Below are 20356 nucleotides of genomic sequence, written 5' to 3' on the forward strand. Positions count from 1 at the left end.
TCATAACGAGGAACTACATAATTTATACAGTTTACCCAACATTGTTAGGGTCGTAAAGTCTAGGAGACTTAGGTGGGCGGGTCATGTAGCTAGAATGGAAGAAAATAGAAACGCTTTCAAAGTCTTGACTGGAAGACCAATCGGAAAACGACCATTAGGAAGACCTAGGCGCAGATGGGAGGACAATATTAAGATGGATCTCGCAGAGATTGGAATACAAAGTAGAAACTGGATGCAGTTAGCTAAGGATAGAAGTCAGTGGAGAGCTTTTGTGAACGCGGCATTAAACCTCCGGGTTCCATAGGCCATAGAGTTAGTTAGTTAGTTTAGTATTCATACAGAGTGTTTTAGCTAGTTATTAAGCACTGTGGCAGTAATTTTGTACCCTCGCAACTTAAACCGATTGTTAAACTGGCAAGGAAAAAGAACCCATATACTGTTCATTGTGTTGACACAAGCGATGTATGAGACTAGATCTCTGGCCCAATGTGTTTGTATTCTGTCAGTTAGACGTGACGAAAATGGATATCCAATCAATTGGACGGAAATGCGCGAACTGAAAGTGAACGAAGACTATCCAAACTGCATTCAGTTTAAGACAAGTCATTTTGAAGACACTTACATAACTATTTCCCTGAAAGAACGCAGATTGAATCCACCAGATAGAAGTTTCTACTTTGCAGACTTGTCAAAAATTATCGCTCCAGAGAAGTACGAGGACTCGTTTTGATTGATTGATTGAGTGATTTTTAACGTCCTTTTCTGCAGCGAGGCTATATGAGACGTGAACCTACTGATTAACGTGGAATCTGAACCACATGAGCTCCCGCCGGGAATCGAACCCGGGTCTCCCAAGCCTACGAGGACTCGTTATCATTGTGTCCGGGCCCAACTCCAATCATTCGAAATCCTGAACATGTTCAATTTTACAGAAACTTACCACATTAGCCATCCTTCTCGAGTGCAATATCAAAGCATGCAATTTGCAAATTACTTTGCAAGATTTTATATTCTGGCAATGACAACTTGATAGCATTATTTTATGTTATGTTTAGTATGCTCTTAATATTGTGTTTCTTGTGTGTTCTCAGGAATTTCGTATTACCCTCAGGAATCTCAGGAAGCATTTGTTAAATTATTTTATGTAATAAACACGAAGTTTTTCAATAAAAGTGCAATATACAGGGTAGTTCTCAGTATAAAAAAATATGCGTCGTATCTTTCATACAAGAGAGGATTACCATCGTCACAAACTGTCGTATCTTTTTCCCGCCAAATTTTCCACAAGCTTGTACAAGCAAATTCCATAAAACTTTCTACACTGATTTCTTATGATTTAAGTTATAACTTGGTAAATGTTCTCTCCTTTCGGTAAAATAGATTTTGAGTTATGGCTCTTCAAAGTTGTGTGAAAACCTAAAAATCGCTCTCCTGAAAAGTTTAGAAAACTGAGATACGACAGTTTGTGACGCTGTCGACGATATATCGTTTTTAATGAGTCTTGTTTCTTGAAATCCCTTCCAGTTCTTATCGTTTCTATAAGCTCACGATTTTTTTTAACGTGGTTGGAAAATGTTAGTTTCGTTATATATAACAAGAAACGAAATTATACTTACTTGCGCTTGGAGATGCATCATCTAAATGGAAATAAGAAAATGTAGTATGATAAGAAATTAAAATAAACAAAATAAACATTGTTTTACAAAGTTCTCTGATCCACCCTTTCATCTTATCTCTAAACAAAAATAAATAATCATACTTGTATCCATAGGCATTCTTTCATGTTTCCATAGGCTTAAGCATGTTTCAAATTTAGGATATATGCCTGTTTCCTTGAAAATTAAGTACCTTGAGAATTTTGATTGTATCATTTCTATTTTGCGACTACAATTTTTACTTGCAGGGTTCCATCTAGAGTTGTGTCCAGTGGCACAAAATCAAAATACAGGGTAGTCCAAAAGTAGGTATACAGTCCCGTCCCGTCTTTTATATAATTTCTTATTGTTATCAAACAGGTAGACCTAGTTTCTTTATTATTTGTTCTTAATGTCTTTTTACTTATAACTTAAGCCCGGAACAGTCGAAGCAAATAAAGCCATATACTAGAATGTTACACTTGATCAATGCAGGGGTGTATACCTACTTTTGGGCCACCTTGTATGAGGAGAGTGAACTGAGATACTATCTGCTAAAGGGCATACACTGCACAAGAAGGATTTCTAATTGAGGCCCCTATTCCCAAAAAGGCTGTTGACCCAAAAGATCGCAAATTAAGTTATTGGTAGCATTGAATTCATTCCATAAATCTACATAAAAAGATACTGAGATTCAACGATTCTAAAGTAACTAAAAATAAATATAAAATTATTGATCAGTTACAAAACTTCCTTTTTCCAAACAGTGTCCAAATACATGCTTATTATGCACATGAACTACATTTCATGACACATTTACGTGTTAATTCATCAATAAACGTTAAAATATTGTCAGGTTATTTTTTTAAAGAAAATGATAGTTTTAGTTTCTTTCAGTTTCCTTTATTTTGTATTCATAGACAAGGATTCCTTTGAAAATGTCAAAGTATAAATGGCGAGTGATTGAATAATGGAGTTCCGGAATTATAGTCCCTTGCCTCCTATCTGTACCCATAGAATGAGCAGTGTCTACAAACGATGAAAAGATTGCGTGTTGCTAGAACATGTTTGTATTAAGGAGAGACATCCTGTGATTGGTAGTTGGTTTAGCCAATGTGGTGTTACAAAGTGAGGTGGCCCTCATAAGGATTTGGTGCTGTATGGATGACTGATCGCCGTTAACTCTTTTCAGTAGTCATAATTTCATCTACAATTTCACAAAGATAAAAAGCTTTGTGAATGGATCTACTGCTAATTTTGTACGTGGTAGTCTGCGTCTGATAGTTTGAAGCATCTTGGTAAGTTGTAAATCTCTGATATAAGGAGATTCAGTAGAGTGGATCTTGAATCTTCGAGCCTGATCATTAATCGGATAGGATTTTGGGGGCTTGTGTGGAGAACTAGTCTTCTTGACGTACGTTGTTCGGGTACTGAGATGGCCCCCGTCAGTGCTGGAGGAGAGTCTGAGGGTAGTGGCGGAAAGTCCTTATTGTAAAGCACTTTTTGTTGCATAGTTCGTATTGTTAATATTTTATGAAGAACACAGTATCCTTTGAAGTTCACTTTGGTGTCTCCCACCACAAGTCGAACAACTGACATAGGCGTCTTCAGTTTTGCGAGTACATTCATAGGAGATATGACTGCCGGAGTACTTGATGCATCTTGGGAGAGCATGACAAAATGATTGCGTATGCCCCAATCGTTGTCCAAGATAACACTGTATATATTGTTTTGCGCGATATGATTCAACCTCGATACGGTAGAATTCCAAACAATTTAATTCAGTGGTATTCTTCGCTGCAAGAGTCTTCTCTAAGGTGACTAAAAGTAGTGGCATCATTAGTTCTCCACTGCCTTTCTTCTGTTGGACAGAAATAACTGGGTAGCGTCTGTTTATTAGGTCTGTCCTGATATTCTCAAGGTTGGTATCTATCGGGAGCTGTCGAAATACTACTTTTACAAGTGGATCTTTTCCAAGGCATATTAAAAGTTAAATTGTTTGCACAACTGTATCACTTCTCCGTAGGCTGCTTGGAAATGACACTTGAAAGTGATGTGATCCTTAAAGACCGCACAACACGGTATGTCCTTACACACTGCTGATGCCCCATGTGTTAACTTTTAGCCTTTGTTATCAGGATAAACATAAATTGTAAGAGACTTGATGTACCTTGAAATAGCTGTCGTGTAAGGTTCGTCTCTAGTGGTACAAGGGATGGCTTGTTTAGAAGTAGTGGATATTTCCATTTTCCCTCCTAGTCTACTTGGTTGGCTTCAGAAACAACGAGTGGGTCAGAATTGTTGGTAGTGGGTACAGCTGCAGTAACCACAAGTCGTGGTTTTACGGTGTGTTTAGTCATTTTGAAAGGTGATTCTTCTGAAATTTTCTTCATGTCGAATCTTGGTTGATCCTGAAAAGAAACCTTATTTTCCTATTGATTGCCTGAAGTATATTGAACAGGGGCAGGTGATGAATCTTTTCCTTTCTTGCTTGAAGCAGTTTCAATTCTTGTTTTAGGATCGCCGTAGAACAGTCGGTGCTGAATTGATGAGTGTGGACGATGCCAGAGACGACAGGTATAATCTATGCCGGGCTTGTTTGTGTTGAACAGCCTTGGATCAGAAGATATTGACATTTTCAGAAATTCCAGAATACACGTCTGCTTTCTTCAGACTCAGCCTTCTGTATGAATTGAACTTTTGAAAATGGGCGACTCAGAGTACCAACGTATGAAATAAGAAAAACAAATTTCTTGTGAACAAATAATGCAAAGCACTCACTTATAAGTAATTTTCTTAGTATTTTTAATAACAGACAAACAGAATCTAAGCGATTAGGGCTATGATGACTTTTTTTATTAATATGTATTGTGACTTAACTTCTTGAACAAATAGTTCGTACACGCTTCTATTTTATACGCAACTTATATTTGCTCGTATATTTTAGCATAAGATAAATCTAATCCAGATGATTACTGCTATTTTAGTATTTTTATTGGTGCTGATGTAGTTTTCGGCGCGCCACATTTTGGAAGATTTACAAGTAAAATTCAATACTTTGCATGGAGAAACATGTTTATAAGGAACAAATTTCTGCAGCCGACAGAATTAAATACAAAGTAATACAGTTGTATTTTAGATTTACAAGTGTAGGGTTACTAGTGTGAAATCATTACAAGTGCTTTACGACGGATAAAATGAGTGAGTGCATATGAAAGGTGACTTTATTACATGCTATTTTTCACCGGCAGTATATTTCTGCACAATGTATAGAACCAGTATTTTATGTTTACAATTGTGTGGTACTAGTATGAAATCATGACAAGTGCCATTGAAACTCTATCATTGCCAAAACCCATTTCTTTTCACTAGTCTCGCACACGGGCACACTCACCATCGCTGATGCATCTGCATCATTCAGATACATCTGCTACCGCGCGGGCCCACCGGCTTCGCTTTGCCCTGACTCGGTTAGACAGAATTCATGCTTTTAGGAGATCACTTAACACAAGTTGGTTTGTGTTTTTTGCATTGCAGTTTTTATGCCACACATCCGGAAGCCGTATTTATACGCAAATCGTAAAAGAATTGTAAATTTTCAAAAATTACTTCTGTTGGCTCCCTTGAATCTTATCTATTCCAAGTAGGTATTTTCATGTCGCCCAGCGGAAACCTTTAAGTGGACAATAATAAGGAAATTAGTGAAAGAATTTTAATACTTCTTTCTGGTGTGTCCCAAAAGGGAACCAGTACGCTTTTATTTCATTTCCATTTTATTATATTTTACTATACATGCATTTGTTCTCTGTATGTATTTAATTACCACCGTACAGTGTTATACTTGACTAACGCTTCTTTTAGCACTTTAAGTATGTACTGTAATTAAATTATTATTATTCTCATTATATTCACTTTCTTCTCTTCCACTTTATCAATTTTAATACTAACAAACATGAGTAAATTCTCAACTTACGATGAAAATATACTTTGTTCCAATAAAAATCAGGTTATTATTATTATTATTATTATTATTGAACGAGTTGCTCTGAAAGTTGGGGTCGAATTTTCCTGTTGGCCCTAAACATAAAATCACTTAGAAAAAGAGTTCATTCCAACCAAAACTATAAAATAGATTAATAAGTTTGAAAGAAATTATACACAATTTTTAATAAAAATCATAAAACTCTTACAATAGTCATGGTTTTACCATTCCTTCGTAAGATAAGGAGAATTTGCACTCTTCCGTTTTTTGACTATTTTCAACTACAAACAAGTAGAAATTAATAGAAACAAATGAAAGAAGAATTTAACCTAAATAACACACACACACAATTCCGTTAATGAATATCGATTTTTTAAGGAACGCCTTTCCTTAAATTCGAAAAGGTAAGTTCACACACTTGTTATCAACAGGTTTCAACTGGAAGCAGTCGAAATGATTGAGAGGCCTCAATAAAATTACAGGGTTCGACTGATGTCAACCCAAAGTGTTGCGAATTGAGAGAGCTTAAAATAATTTATACATTGTATTGAATAAAAAAAAGAATAATTATGACGGAAGTTATCGTTTGTTAATTCTAAATGGAGATTGAGTTAAATCCATCTATTATTAGGATCACGCAATGAAACTTATAAGATTGTATTATTAGAACGTCCATCCATCCCTTACTCCAGTGAGATTTGTAAGATTGTGTTGTTACCACGTTCATCCATCTGTTATTCGGTGAGACTTAAAATATTGTGTTATTAGTACTTTTCTCCATCTGTTACTCCACTGAGACTTATAACATTGTATAATTAATACGTCTATCCATCCTTAAATAGAGTGAGATTTATAAGATTGTATTATTAGTACGTTCATCCATCCGTTACTAAAATGATACAAGATTGTGTTCTTAATACATCTATCTATCCGTTACTCCAGTGAAAATTATAAGATTGTGTTGTTAGTACGTCCATCCACCTGTACGTCCATTCAGTGAGACTTATTATATTGTATTATTAGTACATCCATCAATCCCTTACCTCAGTGAGACTTATTGTATAAGATTGTATTATTAGTACATGCATCCATCCGTTATTCCAGTGAGACTTATAAGATTGTGTTATTAGTACGTCTATCCATCCGTTACTCCACTGAGAGTTATAACAGTATAATTAGTACGTCCATCCATCCTTTATTGGAGTGAGATCTACAAGATTGTGCTATTAGTACGTCCATTCATCTATTACTCCATCATCATCATAGGTATTCTGCCTTTATTGGCAGGTCACTTGCCGCAGCTGAGAAGCTTCCATGCTCCACGGTCCTCCACTAACTTCTTCGTCTTCGTGTATGATCTTTCTGTTTTTATATCATCCATTAATTGTAGTATCCTTCACCCCCTCCCTCTCTTTCCCGCCACCATACCCTCTACATGATACGTCCCACATGATAAATCTCTTCTTAGGCAATGCCCCAACCAGCTTCTCTTCCTCTTCCTAATAATATCTAAAAGTGTTCTTTTCTCACCCACCATTTCTAACACTCTCTCATTCGTTTTCCGCTCGACCCAACTAATTCTTTCCATTCTTCTCCACACGCACATTTCGAAGGCTCCAGTCGATTTTCATCACCTATACGTAATGTCCACGTTTTCGCCCCATACAGTACAACACTCCACACGAAGCATTTTATGAGTCTTTTTCTCAACTCTTTCTTCAAGGTCCCACAAAACAGACTTTTCTTCCTCTTAAAGGCTTCTTTCGCCATTCCTATCCTTGCTTTTATTTCACGTTCGCACTTCATGTTATTACTAAGAATACCACCCAGATATCGAAAACTATTCACTTGTTCTATTTTCTCCCCTCCTACTTTTATATTTGACACAGACCCCTTCGTTCCAATCACCATGGCTTTTGTCTTTCTAACATTTATTTTCATCCCATATTCTTCAAAGCCCTTTCTCATTTTTTCTAACATTTTATTGATTTTCTTTTCAGATTCTGCAACAAGTGCCATATCATCTGCAAATCTTATGCATCTAATCATTCTACCTCCTACTGAAATACCATCATCATCATGTAAACTCTTTTTCACTATCTCTTCTAGATAGACATTAAATAGTGTTGGCGAGAGGCAGCATCCTTGTCGAACTCCCCTTCCAATAGCACTCTCTTCCGTCAGTTCTTCCCCTATCCTAACACTTACTTGTTGGTTAATGTGTAAGATTTTTATGTCTTCTATCTTTTCATTCCAACCCTATCTTCGTTAGAACTCCCAACAACAATTCCCAATTCACGCGGTCAAAAGCCTTTTCTAGATCAATAAATATAACATACACCTCTTTCCCTTTTTCTATAAATCTTTCACCGATCGCCCTTAATAATCCAATTGCATCTCTTGTGCCCTTGCCTCTTCTGAACCGAAACTGCTCCTCCTCAACTTCTTTATTTGTTCTTTCATATAACCTTCTGTTCAGTACTCGGAGCAGAATTTTAGCTGCATGAGATATGAGACTAATAGTTCTATAATCCTCACATCTCTTTGTGTTCGATTTCTTAGCCATCGGTATCATGATCGTTCTCAGAAAGTCTTTTGGCCATTCTCCTGTTCATATATTTCATTGCATAGTCGGAACAATTCTTCCTTTCGCTTGTCTCCTATATTTTTAATGAATTCGATTGGTATGTTATCTGTTCCGGTTGCCTTTCCATTCCTAATCTCAGATATAGCCTTTTCAAACTCATCCCTAAGAATACTAAATCCTTTATCATCCTCGCCTACTTCATTTTCTACTTCAACATTTAGGCTGTACGGTCTATCCCTACTCTCATATAAGTCTTCAACGTATTCTTTCCACCTTCCTATGACCTCATTTCTCTCGCTGACTATCTGCCCATTCTTATTTTCTACTGCCATCATAATACCCCCTTGTTTCCTCCGAAATTCCAGAGATTTCATCTATTACTCCAGTGATACAATATTGTGTTAGTACGTCTATCTATCCGTTACTCCAGTGAGACTTATAAGATTGTGTTATTAGTACGTCCATCCACCTATTATTTAGTGAGACTTATTAGATTGTATTATTAGTACATCCATGAATCCCTTACTCAAGTGAGACTTATAAGATTGTGTTACTAGTACGTCTATCCATCCGTTACTGCAGAGCGACTTATAAGATTGTGTTGTTAGAACGTGTATCCATCCGTTACTCCAATTAGACTGAGACTTATTATATTGTGTTATTAGTACGTCCATCCATCCGTTACTGCAATGATACAAGATTGTGTTGTTAGTACGTCTATCTATCCGTTACCCCAGTGAGACTTGTAAGATTCAGTTGTTAGTATGTCCATTAACTTGTTATTCCATTAGACTTCTTAGATTGTATTATTAGTAAATCTATCAGTCCGTAACTCCAGTGAGCCTTATAAGATTGTGTTGTTAGTACGTTCATCCACCTGTTATTCAGTGAGACTTATTAGATTATATTATTTAGTACATCCATCAATCCCTTAATCCAGTGAGACTTATAAGATAGTGTTATTAGTACATCCATCCATCCGTTACTCCAGTGAGACTTATAAGTTTGTGTTATTAGTACATCTATTCATCCGTTACTCCAGTGAGACCTATAAGATTGTGTTGTTAGTACGTCTATTAATCCATTACTCCAGTGAGACGTATAAGATTGTATTATTCGTACGTCCATTCCGTCCGTTACTAGAGTGATATTTATAAGAGTGTATTATTAGTACATCCATTCATCCCTTACTGCAGTGAGACTTATAAGATTGTGTTGATAGTACGTCCATCCATCCATTATTCAAAGAAATATATAGTATATATATATATATATATATATATATATATATATATATATATATATATATATATATATATATATATATATATTGTTTTATTAGTATACCTACTTCTATTACTCTCCACGATAACTTTTGAACGGATGTGAGTTTTCTAATTCAGTGTTTTTGGAATAGATACCTAGAGTGTCGACGAGTTCCTTAGTCGCTAACAACTTAATGTGTAAAGGTAACTTTAATAACACTAGTCAACAAGATTTTGGCACAGATTTGAAAATACCTGATTCTAATAGAACTTTTCACTTAGAATTCTAATCTGCAATCAGTTTTTCTCCATCACCCTCAGTTTCTCGGGATTTTCGGGAAATTTCCCCTCAATTTTTTTTTTTTTTTTTTTTTTTACAATTTTTGTACCTGTACCCTTAGGTATATAAACACACAAATCGTATTGTATGTTAGCTTGATTTATATTTAGTAAGCTCTCTAAGTTTCTCAGAATCGCATTATTCTTTCTAGAGAAATAAACATATTTATATAAAAATATGCTATGTGTACTGTTCATTTTAGTGCAGATAAAATCACATATAACTTCCATGAAAATTACAATATAAGCACGGTTTATGCCTCATTGGACTTCCAATGAAACATGTTTTCAATGAGGTTTACACCATGTCGCCATTTTTGTATGAGGAAATTTCTAGAGGGATTTTGTGGGAAATTCCCTCCAAAAAGTGGTTTATATGATTATTTTCTCAACTTGCTATTTGTGATATAGTGAAACAGAAACACAAACGGCACTAAAACATAGTTTTATGTTTACTTAATAAATAATATTAATTTCATGTGAATCGCATTATTCTGTCTAGAGATATAAACTATCGTGTCTATTTATAGGTAATAAAGAATATACTATGCAAGTCTTTTACCAAACACAAAAACCTAACGTGGACGTATTATTGTCGTCACATAGATCGATACTCAAATACAAGCACAAATACACGCATGCTTTTGTGGAAAATAAGTCACTTTTTAATATTTTGATCTGGCAATAATGCATTAAAAAATTATGACTCATGTAGCCTGATGACTGTTAGCAGCGTTGAGTGACGGTCCAAGCTGGACGTGTTTTAGATGTGGCCGCGTGTAAGTTGAAGTGTTTGTGCATTGTGGAGTTCGAATAGATTGTGTTGTGTGGTGATGCAATGAGTTAGATCACGTCTGTGCTGCTTCATGATTGATGGATTGTAGATTCGTGTGTGTATGTGTGTGTGATACCTTACAGGATACAAGATGCCGAAGAAGTGTGTATATCACACGGACAATTTCTGTTATGTATGTGAGAAGCTGACATTTAAATCGCAACGTCGATGTTTCACTCCACTTGTGAGGAAGTGTTATCAGCTATATTTTGGTTGCTGTGTAGGAGACCAAGATAAGAATTGGGTTCCTCACTACATTTGTTGTATTTGCGTGAAACGTCTGACTAGATGGGCAAATAGCGAACGAAACATGAACTTCGCAGTACCGATGATCTGGAGAGAACCAAAAGATCATTCTTCAAACTGCTACTTTTGTATGACACAGATAAAAGGAATAACCAGTAAATCTAAGCACACAGTACAGTACCTTAATTTCCCATCAGCAACTAGGCCAGTTCCACACAGTGCAGAATTACCTGTACCAGTACCTCCTGCTCATCTTACGGTAAATGAGGATTACGTACTTGAGGCAACTACTGAAGTTCCAAATGAAGATGATCCTACTTATGTAGGAAGCACATCTACATTGGATCCCCATCTGATAACTCAGGGTGAACTAAATGACCTCGTACGTGATTTAAAACTCCCCAAGATACAGGCAGAACTTTTTGCTTCTAGACTTAAAGCCTGGAATCTGCTCCATCGTGACACTAAAGTGTATATTTTTCGAAACTACTATTCGAAACCATACAGAGTTTCAAAACTACTATTCTCAAGAAAATGATTTAGTGTATTATAATAATGTATGTGCTGTGATGGATACTCTCGGACATGCACATATAAGTACAGAGTGGAGATTTTTTATTGACTTCCAAAACTAGTTTGAAGGCTGTCCTTTTGCACAACGGCAGCAAATTTCCTTCAGTGCCTTTGGCTTATGCAACTAATATGAAGGAAACCTATGAAAACATCAAAATAGTGTTAGAAAGAATTTAGTATGAGAAATACAAGTGGACCGTTTGCTGTGATTTAAAAGTTATTTTTTATTAATGGGTTTTCAGCTTGTTTATACGAAATATTGTTGTTTCCTCTGCGAATGGGACAGCAGGAACAAAGCGGAACATTACATTAAGGAGGAATGGCCAAAGCGTGTATTAATTCCTGGACAGAAGAGTGTTGCATATTCATCACTGGTGAGCCCTGATAAGATAATTCTACCTCCTCTTCACATAAAGTTGGGGCTCTTCAAAAACTTTGTCAAGGCAATGGACAAAAGTAATGCAGGATTTTGTTACTTCAAGGAAAAATTTCTTCGGATGACGCTAAAATCAAGGAAGGGATTTTTGTAGGCCCCCAAATAAGATGTTTGATTCGTGACCAAAAATTTGAGAATCTCTTAACTCCGGTTGAGAAAGCAGCTTGGTGTTCATTTAAATGTTTAACAGAGAATTATTTAGGAAACCAGAAAGCCCAAATATAAGTGAAATTGTGAGTGATTTCCTGCAATCATTCAAAGAAATGGGTTACAACATGTCCCTTAAAGTTCACTTTCTAGACTCCCACCTGGATTTCTTTCCTGAAAACCTTGGTGCTGTTAGTGATGAGCATGGAGAACGTTTTCATCAGGACATTTCCTCCATGGAGAAGAGATACCAGGGACAGTGGAGTTCACAAATGCTAGCTGATTACTGTTGGACATTCAAAAGATATGTTCCAGAAGCCAAACACAGAAGAAAGTCGACAATGAAAACATTTTAGTTAAGGTAAGTAAATGTTCATTTATTAAGAAGATACCACTCACTTCTTTTGTGTTATTTATTAAGTAGACATAAAATTATGTTTTAGTGCAGTTCATGTTTCTGTATCACTATATACAAACTATTTATACTTGCTACAAGTTAAGACAAAACAAAATCATCAACTACTTTTTGGAGGGAATTTCCCACAAAATCCCCCTAGAAATTCCCTCATACAAAAAATGGTGACACGGTGTATACATCATTGAAAATATGTTTTATTTCAAATCCAATGAGGTATAAACCGTGCTTATATTGTAATTTTCGTGGAAGTTATATGTGATTTTATCTGTACTAATGAATGTGGTAAAATGAACAGTACATATACCATATTTTTATATAAATATGTTTATTTCTCTAGAAAGAATAATGCGATTCTGAGAAACTTAGAGGGCTTACTAAGTATACATCAAGCTAACATACAATATAATGTGTGTGTTTATAATATAATATATTAAACTTTATATACCTACGGGTACCCGAGCTACAGGTATGAAAATAGTAAAAAAAAAATGAAAAATTTGAGGGGAAATTTCCCGAAAATCCCTCTGTCACGGAAAAACTGGGATGATGGAGAAAAACTTATTGCAGATTCGAATTCTACGTGAAAAGTTCTATTAGAATCAGGTATTTTCTTCCGTGTGCGAGAGATTTTTTTTTTTTTTTTTTTTTTTTTTTGTCGATTAGTGTAATAGATATCTGTAGCACATATCCCTTTATATATGCGATTTTTGTGTTTTTGGAATAAATAACTAAAGTGATTATCTCCGCCGTGTTTCTTAGTGTAGTCAACCATTTGACATATTAACGAACAACGGTGACTTTAACGGTGACAATCTATAGCCCATATATCATACATGAAAGCATTTTTTAAATTGCGTTTTTTGTAATATATCGATAGAGTTCGTTAATCGACTAAATCCATAAACATATTAACGAACAACGATGGCTATCTGTAGCCCATATCTCATACATGAAAGCATTTTTTAAAAATTCTTTGTAATATGTCAATCGAGTTCGGTAATGAACTAGATCCGTTAATGTATTAACGAATAACGGCAATTTTAACGTTGGTTATCTATAGCCCATATCTCATCCATGAAAGCATTTTATAATTATGTTCTTCATAATATATCGATCGAGTTCGTTAGTGGACTATATCCGTAAACATATTAACGAACAACAATGACTTTAACGGTATACATGTAACATACTAACGAATACTGTCCTATACATACTATAGTCCTATTCTATACAAGTAAACGAATTTTAAAGTTCTGTTTCTAGCTGAATCTTTCTTTTAACGATTGATTGTGCTTTGTAGAATCTTGTGCTTGAAATGTTCTAAACTTAAAGTTTATTTTAATTGTTTTTTTTTTTAAACTTCAAGTTAAATTTTAAATAATCTTGTAAGTTATAAAGGTATTGTAGCTTACTTTTAATGTGTTAGTTTAACACATTTGGTCCTTTAGGGAGTAATATTCTGGGAGTGTAATATGCGTGGTCCTAACACGCATATATTTAATAAAAGTTAAAAAATAATCTTTAGTTGCATGTAAAAAAAATTCTCTTGAAGTAAAAAAAAATCAGTTTACTTATACTAAAATAGATGGGTTTTGTTATTATGAATTCAAATAACTCGGAACCTAATGTGCTTGTATGTAATGTGAATAAGCTAATATATGTACTTCAATAAATATAAAATTTTGATTGTTAACCTGAATACATGTAGTACGTAATATGATCTAATAAATATATGAAATTATACATACTTAAATTGATGGGTGATTCTTCGTCCTCATCGTCTAAAGAGAAAGAAAAAAGTGCAATGTGATTAGAAATTAAACTAGTAATTGTCACATCTTTTCATCAAATCCTTAATAAATTTGGTGCTGATAAGATTAGGCAAACCATATTTTGCCAAATTTACAGGTAAAATACAATATTCTGCATAGAAAGACGTGTTTCTATGGAACAAATCTCTCTGCAGGCGGCAGAATTAAATTGTAAGTACTACAGCAAAATCATTAGTAATGCTTAGCGACGATTAAATCAAGTAAATGCATATGAAAGATGACTCTATTATATATTATTTCCTGCCGGCGGAGTATTCCTGCACAGTAACAAAAGGTTTATTTTATTTTACAAGATTAGCATTATTAGTATGAAACCATTGCAACTGCTGCAGGAATTCGTATCACTGCGAAAACCCATTTGTTAACAGTACCTCTGCTGGGCGCATATTCACCATCGCTGACGCGCCTGCTCTCTTCGAATGCAACACTTCGCAGCCCTGACTTTGTTAGATAATATTCGTATCTTTTAGTGAGCACCTAGCACAGCTTGGTTTGTATTTGTGGCACTCATTTTGTGACGTATATGAACGCTGTATTTATACGCAAATCGTTAAATAATTGTAACTTTTCAACAATTACTTCTGGTATCCCTATTGAACTTCATCTACGCTAAGTGGAATATTGTTATGTCGCCCAGCACAAATCATTTGGAGGGCAATAAGAAGGATATTAGAGAAAGAATTATAATTTTTCAACAATTATTTATAGTGATGTGCCTAAACTTGACCTGCACGATGAATTTTGTCATTTTCACGAAAGCTTTATCAATTTGAAATCATATTATCTATTTCACTCTTGTAATAATTTGGCATTTGTTGGGAATGAAACACGCAAAAAAAAAAAAAAGTATATTTTCTCCTTTTATAAGCTGTAGAAACATGTAATTTATACACTATATTTACTATATCTTAATGGGAAAAAGTACTATTAGATGGTATATAAAGTTTTAACTGTTTCCTGGAAGTCATTTCCAGATTTTTTTTCCTGGAACTATTTGAATAAAACTTGTGTAACTTAATTGTTGTCTTCAGTAACAAGATGTTGCAAAAACTATATCTGTGTATCACTTAGTTTCTTTACAGGTGACGCTAGAAGTCAGTAATTTTAACATGGAAAAAATTAACGCTCCCAGTATAAGTAAATTTCTGGATTTGAAGGTAAGGGCCGTCCTGTAAATCTATGATCAGAAGAAAATGTCTATGGTAATGATTGCCTATCCTATATCCAAAGTGGCCACATGTTTCTGACAAGTGGACCAAGAAGAGGAAGACCCTTACTCACCCCTGATGTGACCATAGTGAAGTATGTGGAACATTGCATATTCGACCATAGTGAAGTAAAACCGGCGACTAACTGCATGAACAATCATTCATAAGACTGATCTTACAAGGTACATTCCTGAAGTGTCCCCTCGGAATTCATGTAAAACTGATTTAAATGCAAAGTTCTCCATGGCTCAATGTGTATTGTACTAATTTCAGCGGCCCATATGGGTAATTTGCATATTTATGAACCTTCATATACCCGGAATTCAATCATACACTACTATAACGCTCGGTTAGAAAATTGGTTTTAGTTTCTTTAGATGTAACTGAACATAAATGTGGGCATATGCAAAACAAATTGGATCAAGTACTGCTTCTCTGACACGTGATATCCACACCGGCCGCCATCTTGGATCCGCCATATTTGATTCAACTTTCGGTTTTTCAAATGGGAATAGGTGCATGTGATACATCAAATTCATATAAAATTTTCTAGGAAATTCATTGGTGTAGTGAGTTTTACGGTAACTTGTACCATTTGCGAGATATTACATGTTAAATCCTTGTAGGCACTTCGCGAATAAACGTTGCAAAGTAAGATCAGTTGCGATTACGATTCTGATGTTGACAAATCAAAACAATTTCTAACTGGAAAAGTACTGTAAGTATAAACAAACTCTCTACAACATTGGTGTCATAATCTTACAACATTTCTGTGAGTAGTTGTTATTACTTCCCTGTTATACTATAACAAGAAAGTATTGTATTACGAACAAAATGCTTAATGTAAATCTAGATACGACCAGATTTTGATGAAGATCTTCCATGTCCTATTTACGTCTGTGTGTCTGTATGTATGTACGTTCAGAAAACATTTCGTCAACAATAAGTCACGTAAAAGAACACTTATACATACGGGGCCCAGCACAACATTTTAATGGTTGAATTTGTGAAGTGCCTCACATTTAATGCGACAGTGGCGATTTAGCAAAACGATACAATTTAAATACAGTTAGTTACCGATCTACGACCGGTTGTAAACGTTAGAGAAGTAGTTACTGTTATAAAAACCTACAATAATAAAAGAAGATTAGTAATAAAAATAATAAAAATAGATATATTACTAATAATCATAGAAAAGATACTGTTATTAAGATTATAGAAATGCTATAAACAATTTTGAATATGAATCTGATCCACTGTAGCTACAGCCAAAATCGTCGGCCCATGATTGACCAAATGGCATTTCGAAATGTACTGTATAGTAAGTTACCCCCTGATCGATTTACAACAAAATCGATTTAAGACCTAACGGTAGTACGATCATGGGACGATGAATAATTGCTTTAAAAACGAATGAAAGAAGCACATTTTTAATCATTTGTTAATACTGTATTATCCAATCTTTCAAACCGATATTTCCTTTGTTAAAACATATGTTTCACTTAGCTATCATAAATAAGTTGGAGATAATAAACAAAGTATTAAATTTTCCATACCTTCAATTTAATTAGTGAACCATTTTAACGTATTTAGAACATCACTATGATAATTTTCTAAAATTATAACAAAAAAAATCATTACCTTCTGCAAATGAAGAATGTAGAAGCTCCTGAAGGCAGATGGCAAAAAGTAGATATAATGGATACGTTGCAGAGCATTTTCTTTTCATCATCTGTTTTAATGAAAATCTGATACATTATTCTTGAACTACAAAAATTGTAAAAGAAAATTAGAATAACATAAGATAAATCAAATAACTTATCCCTTTCTACGTTAAAATCTCTATATAAATGAGGTTCAGGACTTAGATGGTTTTTAACATTTTATTTTGACGGTGCAACTTAGGGGAGGGAGAAAGGTAGATAGATAGATAGATAGATAGATAGATAGATAGATAGATAGATAGATAGATAGATAGATAGATAGATAGATAGATAGATAGATAGATAGATAGATAGACAGACAGACAGATATTGGAATTGACCTATATTAGTGCCGAATCCGTAGTTTTCGGAGTCGCTGAGATGAACAGTGACATTTCCGATGCCGTGTAAATACAAATTCAGCCCAAAAACAGTAATATTTCATTTTTATTTATATAGAATGCTTGCTATTTACTGCTTTTTCATTATATTTTCTTTGTTTTTATCAATTTCAGAGCGATTCAGTAATACTAAAAAGTGATTGACTGACGGAATATATTACTAATTTTTCTTACTTTAACCCAGCAAAGTGGGTAATTGACGCCCCAGCAAAGTGGGTGGCTAGTAATATACAAAAATGAGTCGATTTACTGAAAAAGAAGTATAGGTCCTATATGTAACAAATTAATGTATGGATCCGTACAATAAATCTGCACCACACATTTGTGGTTTATTATTATAAAGCAACCAAGGATCCAATCTTGGAGGTCGATGTTCAATTGGCCCTCACACCGTAGTTGAATATGAATGGAGATAAGGTGAAGACAAGTTGTTGGTTTGGGCATATCCAACATACTACGTGGTTGTAGAAGTTCAGTTATACCGTGAACTTATGTAAGAACAGAGTGAGCATGGGGCCTCCACAAAGCGTCATAAGGGCATGTATGCTGTACGAGTTCAAACTGTGATCAAACCCCGCTGCAGGGAGGCGGAATATATGCCAGGCCTTTGGTGAGGGTATCGTGACTACACGGATAGTGCACTGGTGGCTTAACAAGTTTAAGGACGGTGACGAAACACTCAAAGACTCACCACGTGCCAGAAGACCAACACATGTACAAAATTAATATCTTCAGACAGCAATGGAGGCGAATAATGACCAGAGATGTGAGGAACTGAGACTATAATTCAGTGTGAGTGGAGAATCCATTCGGCAGCACCTCCATCAACTTGGGAAGCACTACAAGTTGGGCCGATAGGTCCCATATGATTTGACTCCTGGCAAGAAGACAACGCGAGAAGAAACAAGTGTTTCTTTGCTGTCTCGTCTGAGGAAGGATATATTTCTGGACAGGGTGTTGACATGTGATGAGAAATGGGTCCTGTACGAAGCTCCACGGCGCCGTCATCATTGATTAGCATCCCATGAACCGGTTCCAAAACAGCCTAAAGCAGTACTGCACAAGAAGAAGGTCCTCGTATGTGTTTGGTGGACTGCTCTCGGCATCGTGCATCGGGAACTGCTACCAGCTGGCCAGATCATCGATGCAACTGTGTACTGTCAGCAATTGAGCCGTGTTCAAGAGAAACTCTAAACTGGAGCCAGCACTTCTGAATCTTCAAATGGATCCTCCTGTTACAGGACAACGCTAAGCCCCACGTGGGTAGGATGATTCGGGACACCATTCTACGCCTTGTATAGAAAACACTATTGCATCCGTCATACTTCCCGGACATTGCACTATCCGATTATCACCTGTTCCGTTCCTGGGTCAATCACCTTAGAGGACGCCAGTTCAAATCCCTAGTAGAGGTGCAAAATGCACTTGATACCTTCTTCGCTTCACTGCCTACCAAGCTTTACCGGAATGGAATCCATGTCCTTCCAGAACGTTAGCAAAAGGTCGCCGATGCTGATAGTTACTATTTTTACCTTCCATGTACGTCTTAGATGATATATCGATGTTCGGAGATGGTGGGGTGAAAAACCGATAGAACTTTCTTGGTTACCTTTATAGAACTTGAGCGCTATTAAATGTCCTAATAAGGTTAAATTACACATATAAATCCATAAATAGTTATTTCATGCAAAGCATAACATAATTTAGTAAGTAAACAACAAGAACATAATATGTAAAGTACAGACAATTGTTTACCGTTTACTTGTAAGACAGTGGAATATTGAACAAGCTTTAACGCCAATTCACCAATAACAGTATACTACCAATAACAGACGGTAACCATATTTATGTTTGAGCAAGTTAATTGGTGGGCAAATAATAATAATAATAATAATAATAATTTGTTGGTATCAGGAAACTAAGACATAGAGTCCAATTACAATTTCCAAAAAGTAATAATATATGAATTAACAATACAAACAAAAGAGCATGCGTTAAAAAAACAATATCATAAAAATTTAAAGTTATAAAAATACATTAAATAAAACATACACAATAGAGATAATCATAATAAAATTACAGTAATAATAATAAGAAACATGCACGCAAAATAATAAAATAAAAACGAACCAAAGCATAAGCGAATAAAATTTATACCAAGTGATAGGTTATGAATTAACCCAATGAAGGATTAATAAAAAAATAAAATAAAAACGAACCATACAGTCAATACATGCATAAGACAATAAAAATTATGACAAGTGATAGGTTATGAATTAACCCATTAAGTTTCTTCTGAATAGAAAGAAAATCAGCAGTAAAAATATCGATAATATTGAGTAATATTGTTAGCATTTCTGAAATATTTATTTATTCAGAATAGATTTTTTTTATTTTTTTTATTTCTTATTGACATGTTAGAAACATAAAGATTTACAATCTCTATTAATGGTAGTTTGTTCATCAAAACATTATGAAGAAGTTATATATCAAATAAAGTTCTTCGTTCCGGTAATTTAAATAAACCAAGTAGATGCCTAATTTCATCATGAGATTTCTCTGATAAGAATTTAAACTTCCATCGTAACCGTGAGAGTAACAAGTTCTGAATTACTTCAATGTATTTTTGAAAATATTGAGCGCCTTTATTCCAAATATTCGTACAGTATTCCAGATGACTTTTTACATTGGCGTAATATAGTATTAAACAGGTTTTCAAAGAGGAGAAGTCTTTAGAAATCCCTTTTATA

The 20356-nt window shown here is 34.9% G+C and overlaps 1 protein-coding gene across 1 annotated transcript in view; it reads right to left on the reverse strand.

The window, feature by feature from the left end:
- LOC145691774 (uncharacterized) overlaps window positions 1-20356 on the reverse strand; it is an 84241-nt gene that overhangs the window by 55866 nt on the left and 8019 nt on the right. The window contains exons 2-4 of the mRNA XM_081767083.1: window positions 17144-17234; window positions 14211-14243; window positions 1617-1637 (exon numbers count right to left, since the gene is read on the reverse strand). Coding sequence (XP_081623209.1) covers window positions 1617-1637; window positions 14211-14243; window positions 17144-17234 — 145 coding nt within the window. The remainder of the gene's footprint in view (window positions 1-1616; window positions 1638-14210; window positions 14244-17143; window positions 17235-20356) is intronic.

This window comes from Thermobia domestica, chromosome 8 (assembly GCF_964235325.1).
Source record: "Thermobia domestica chromosome 8, izTheDome1.hap1.1, whole genome shotgun sequence".
Taxonomy (NCBI): domain Eukaryota; kingdom Metazoa; phylum Arthropoda; class Insecta; order Zygentoma; family Lepismatidae; genus Thermobia; species Thermobia domestica.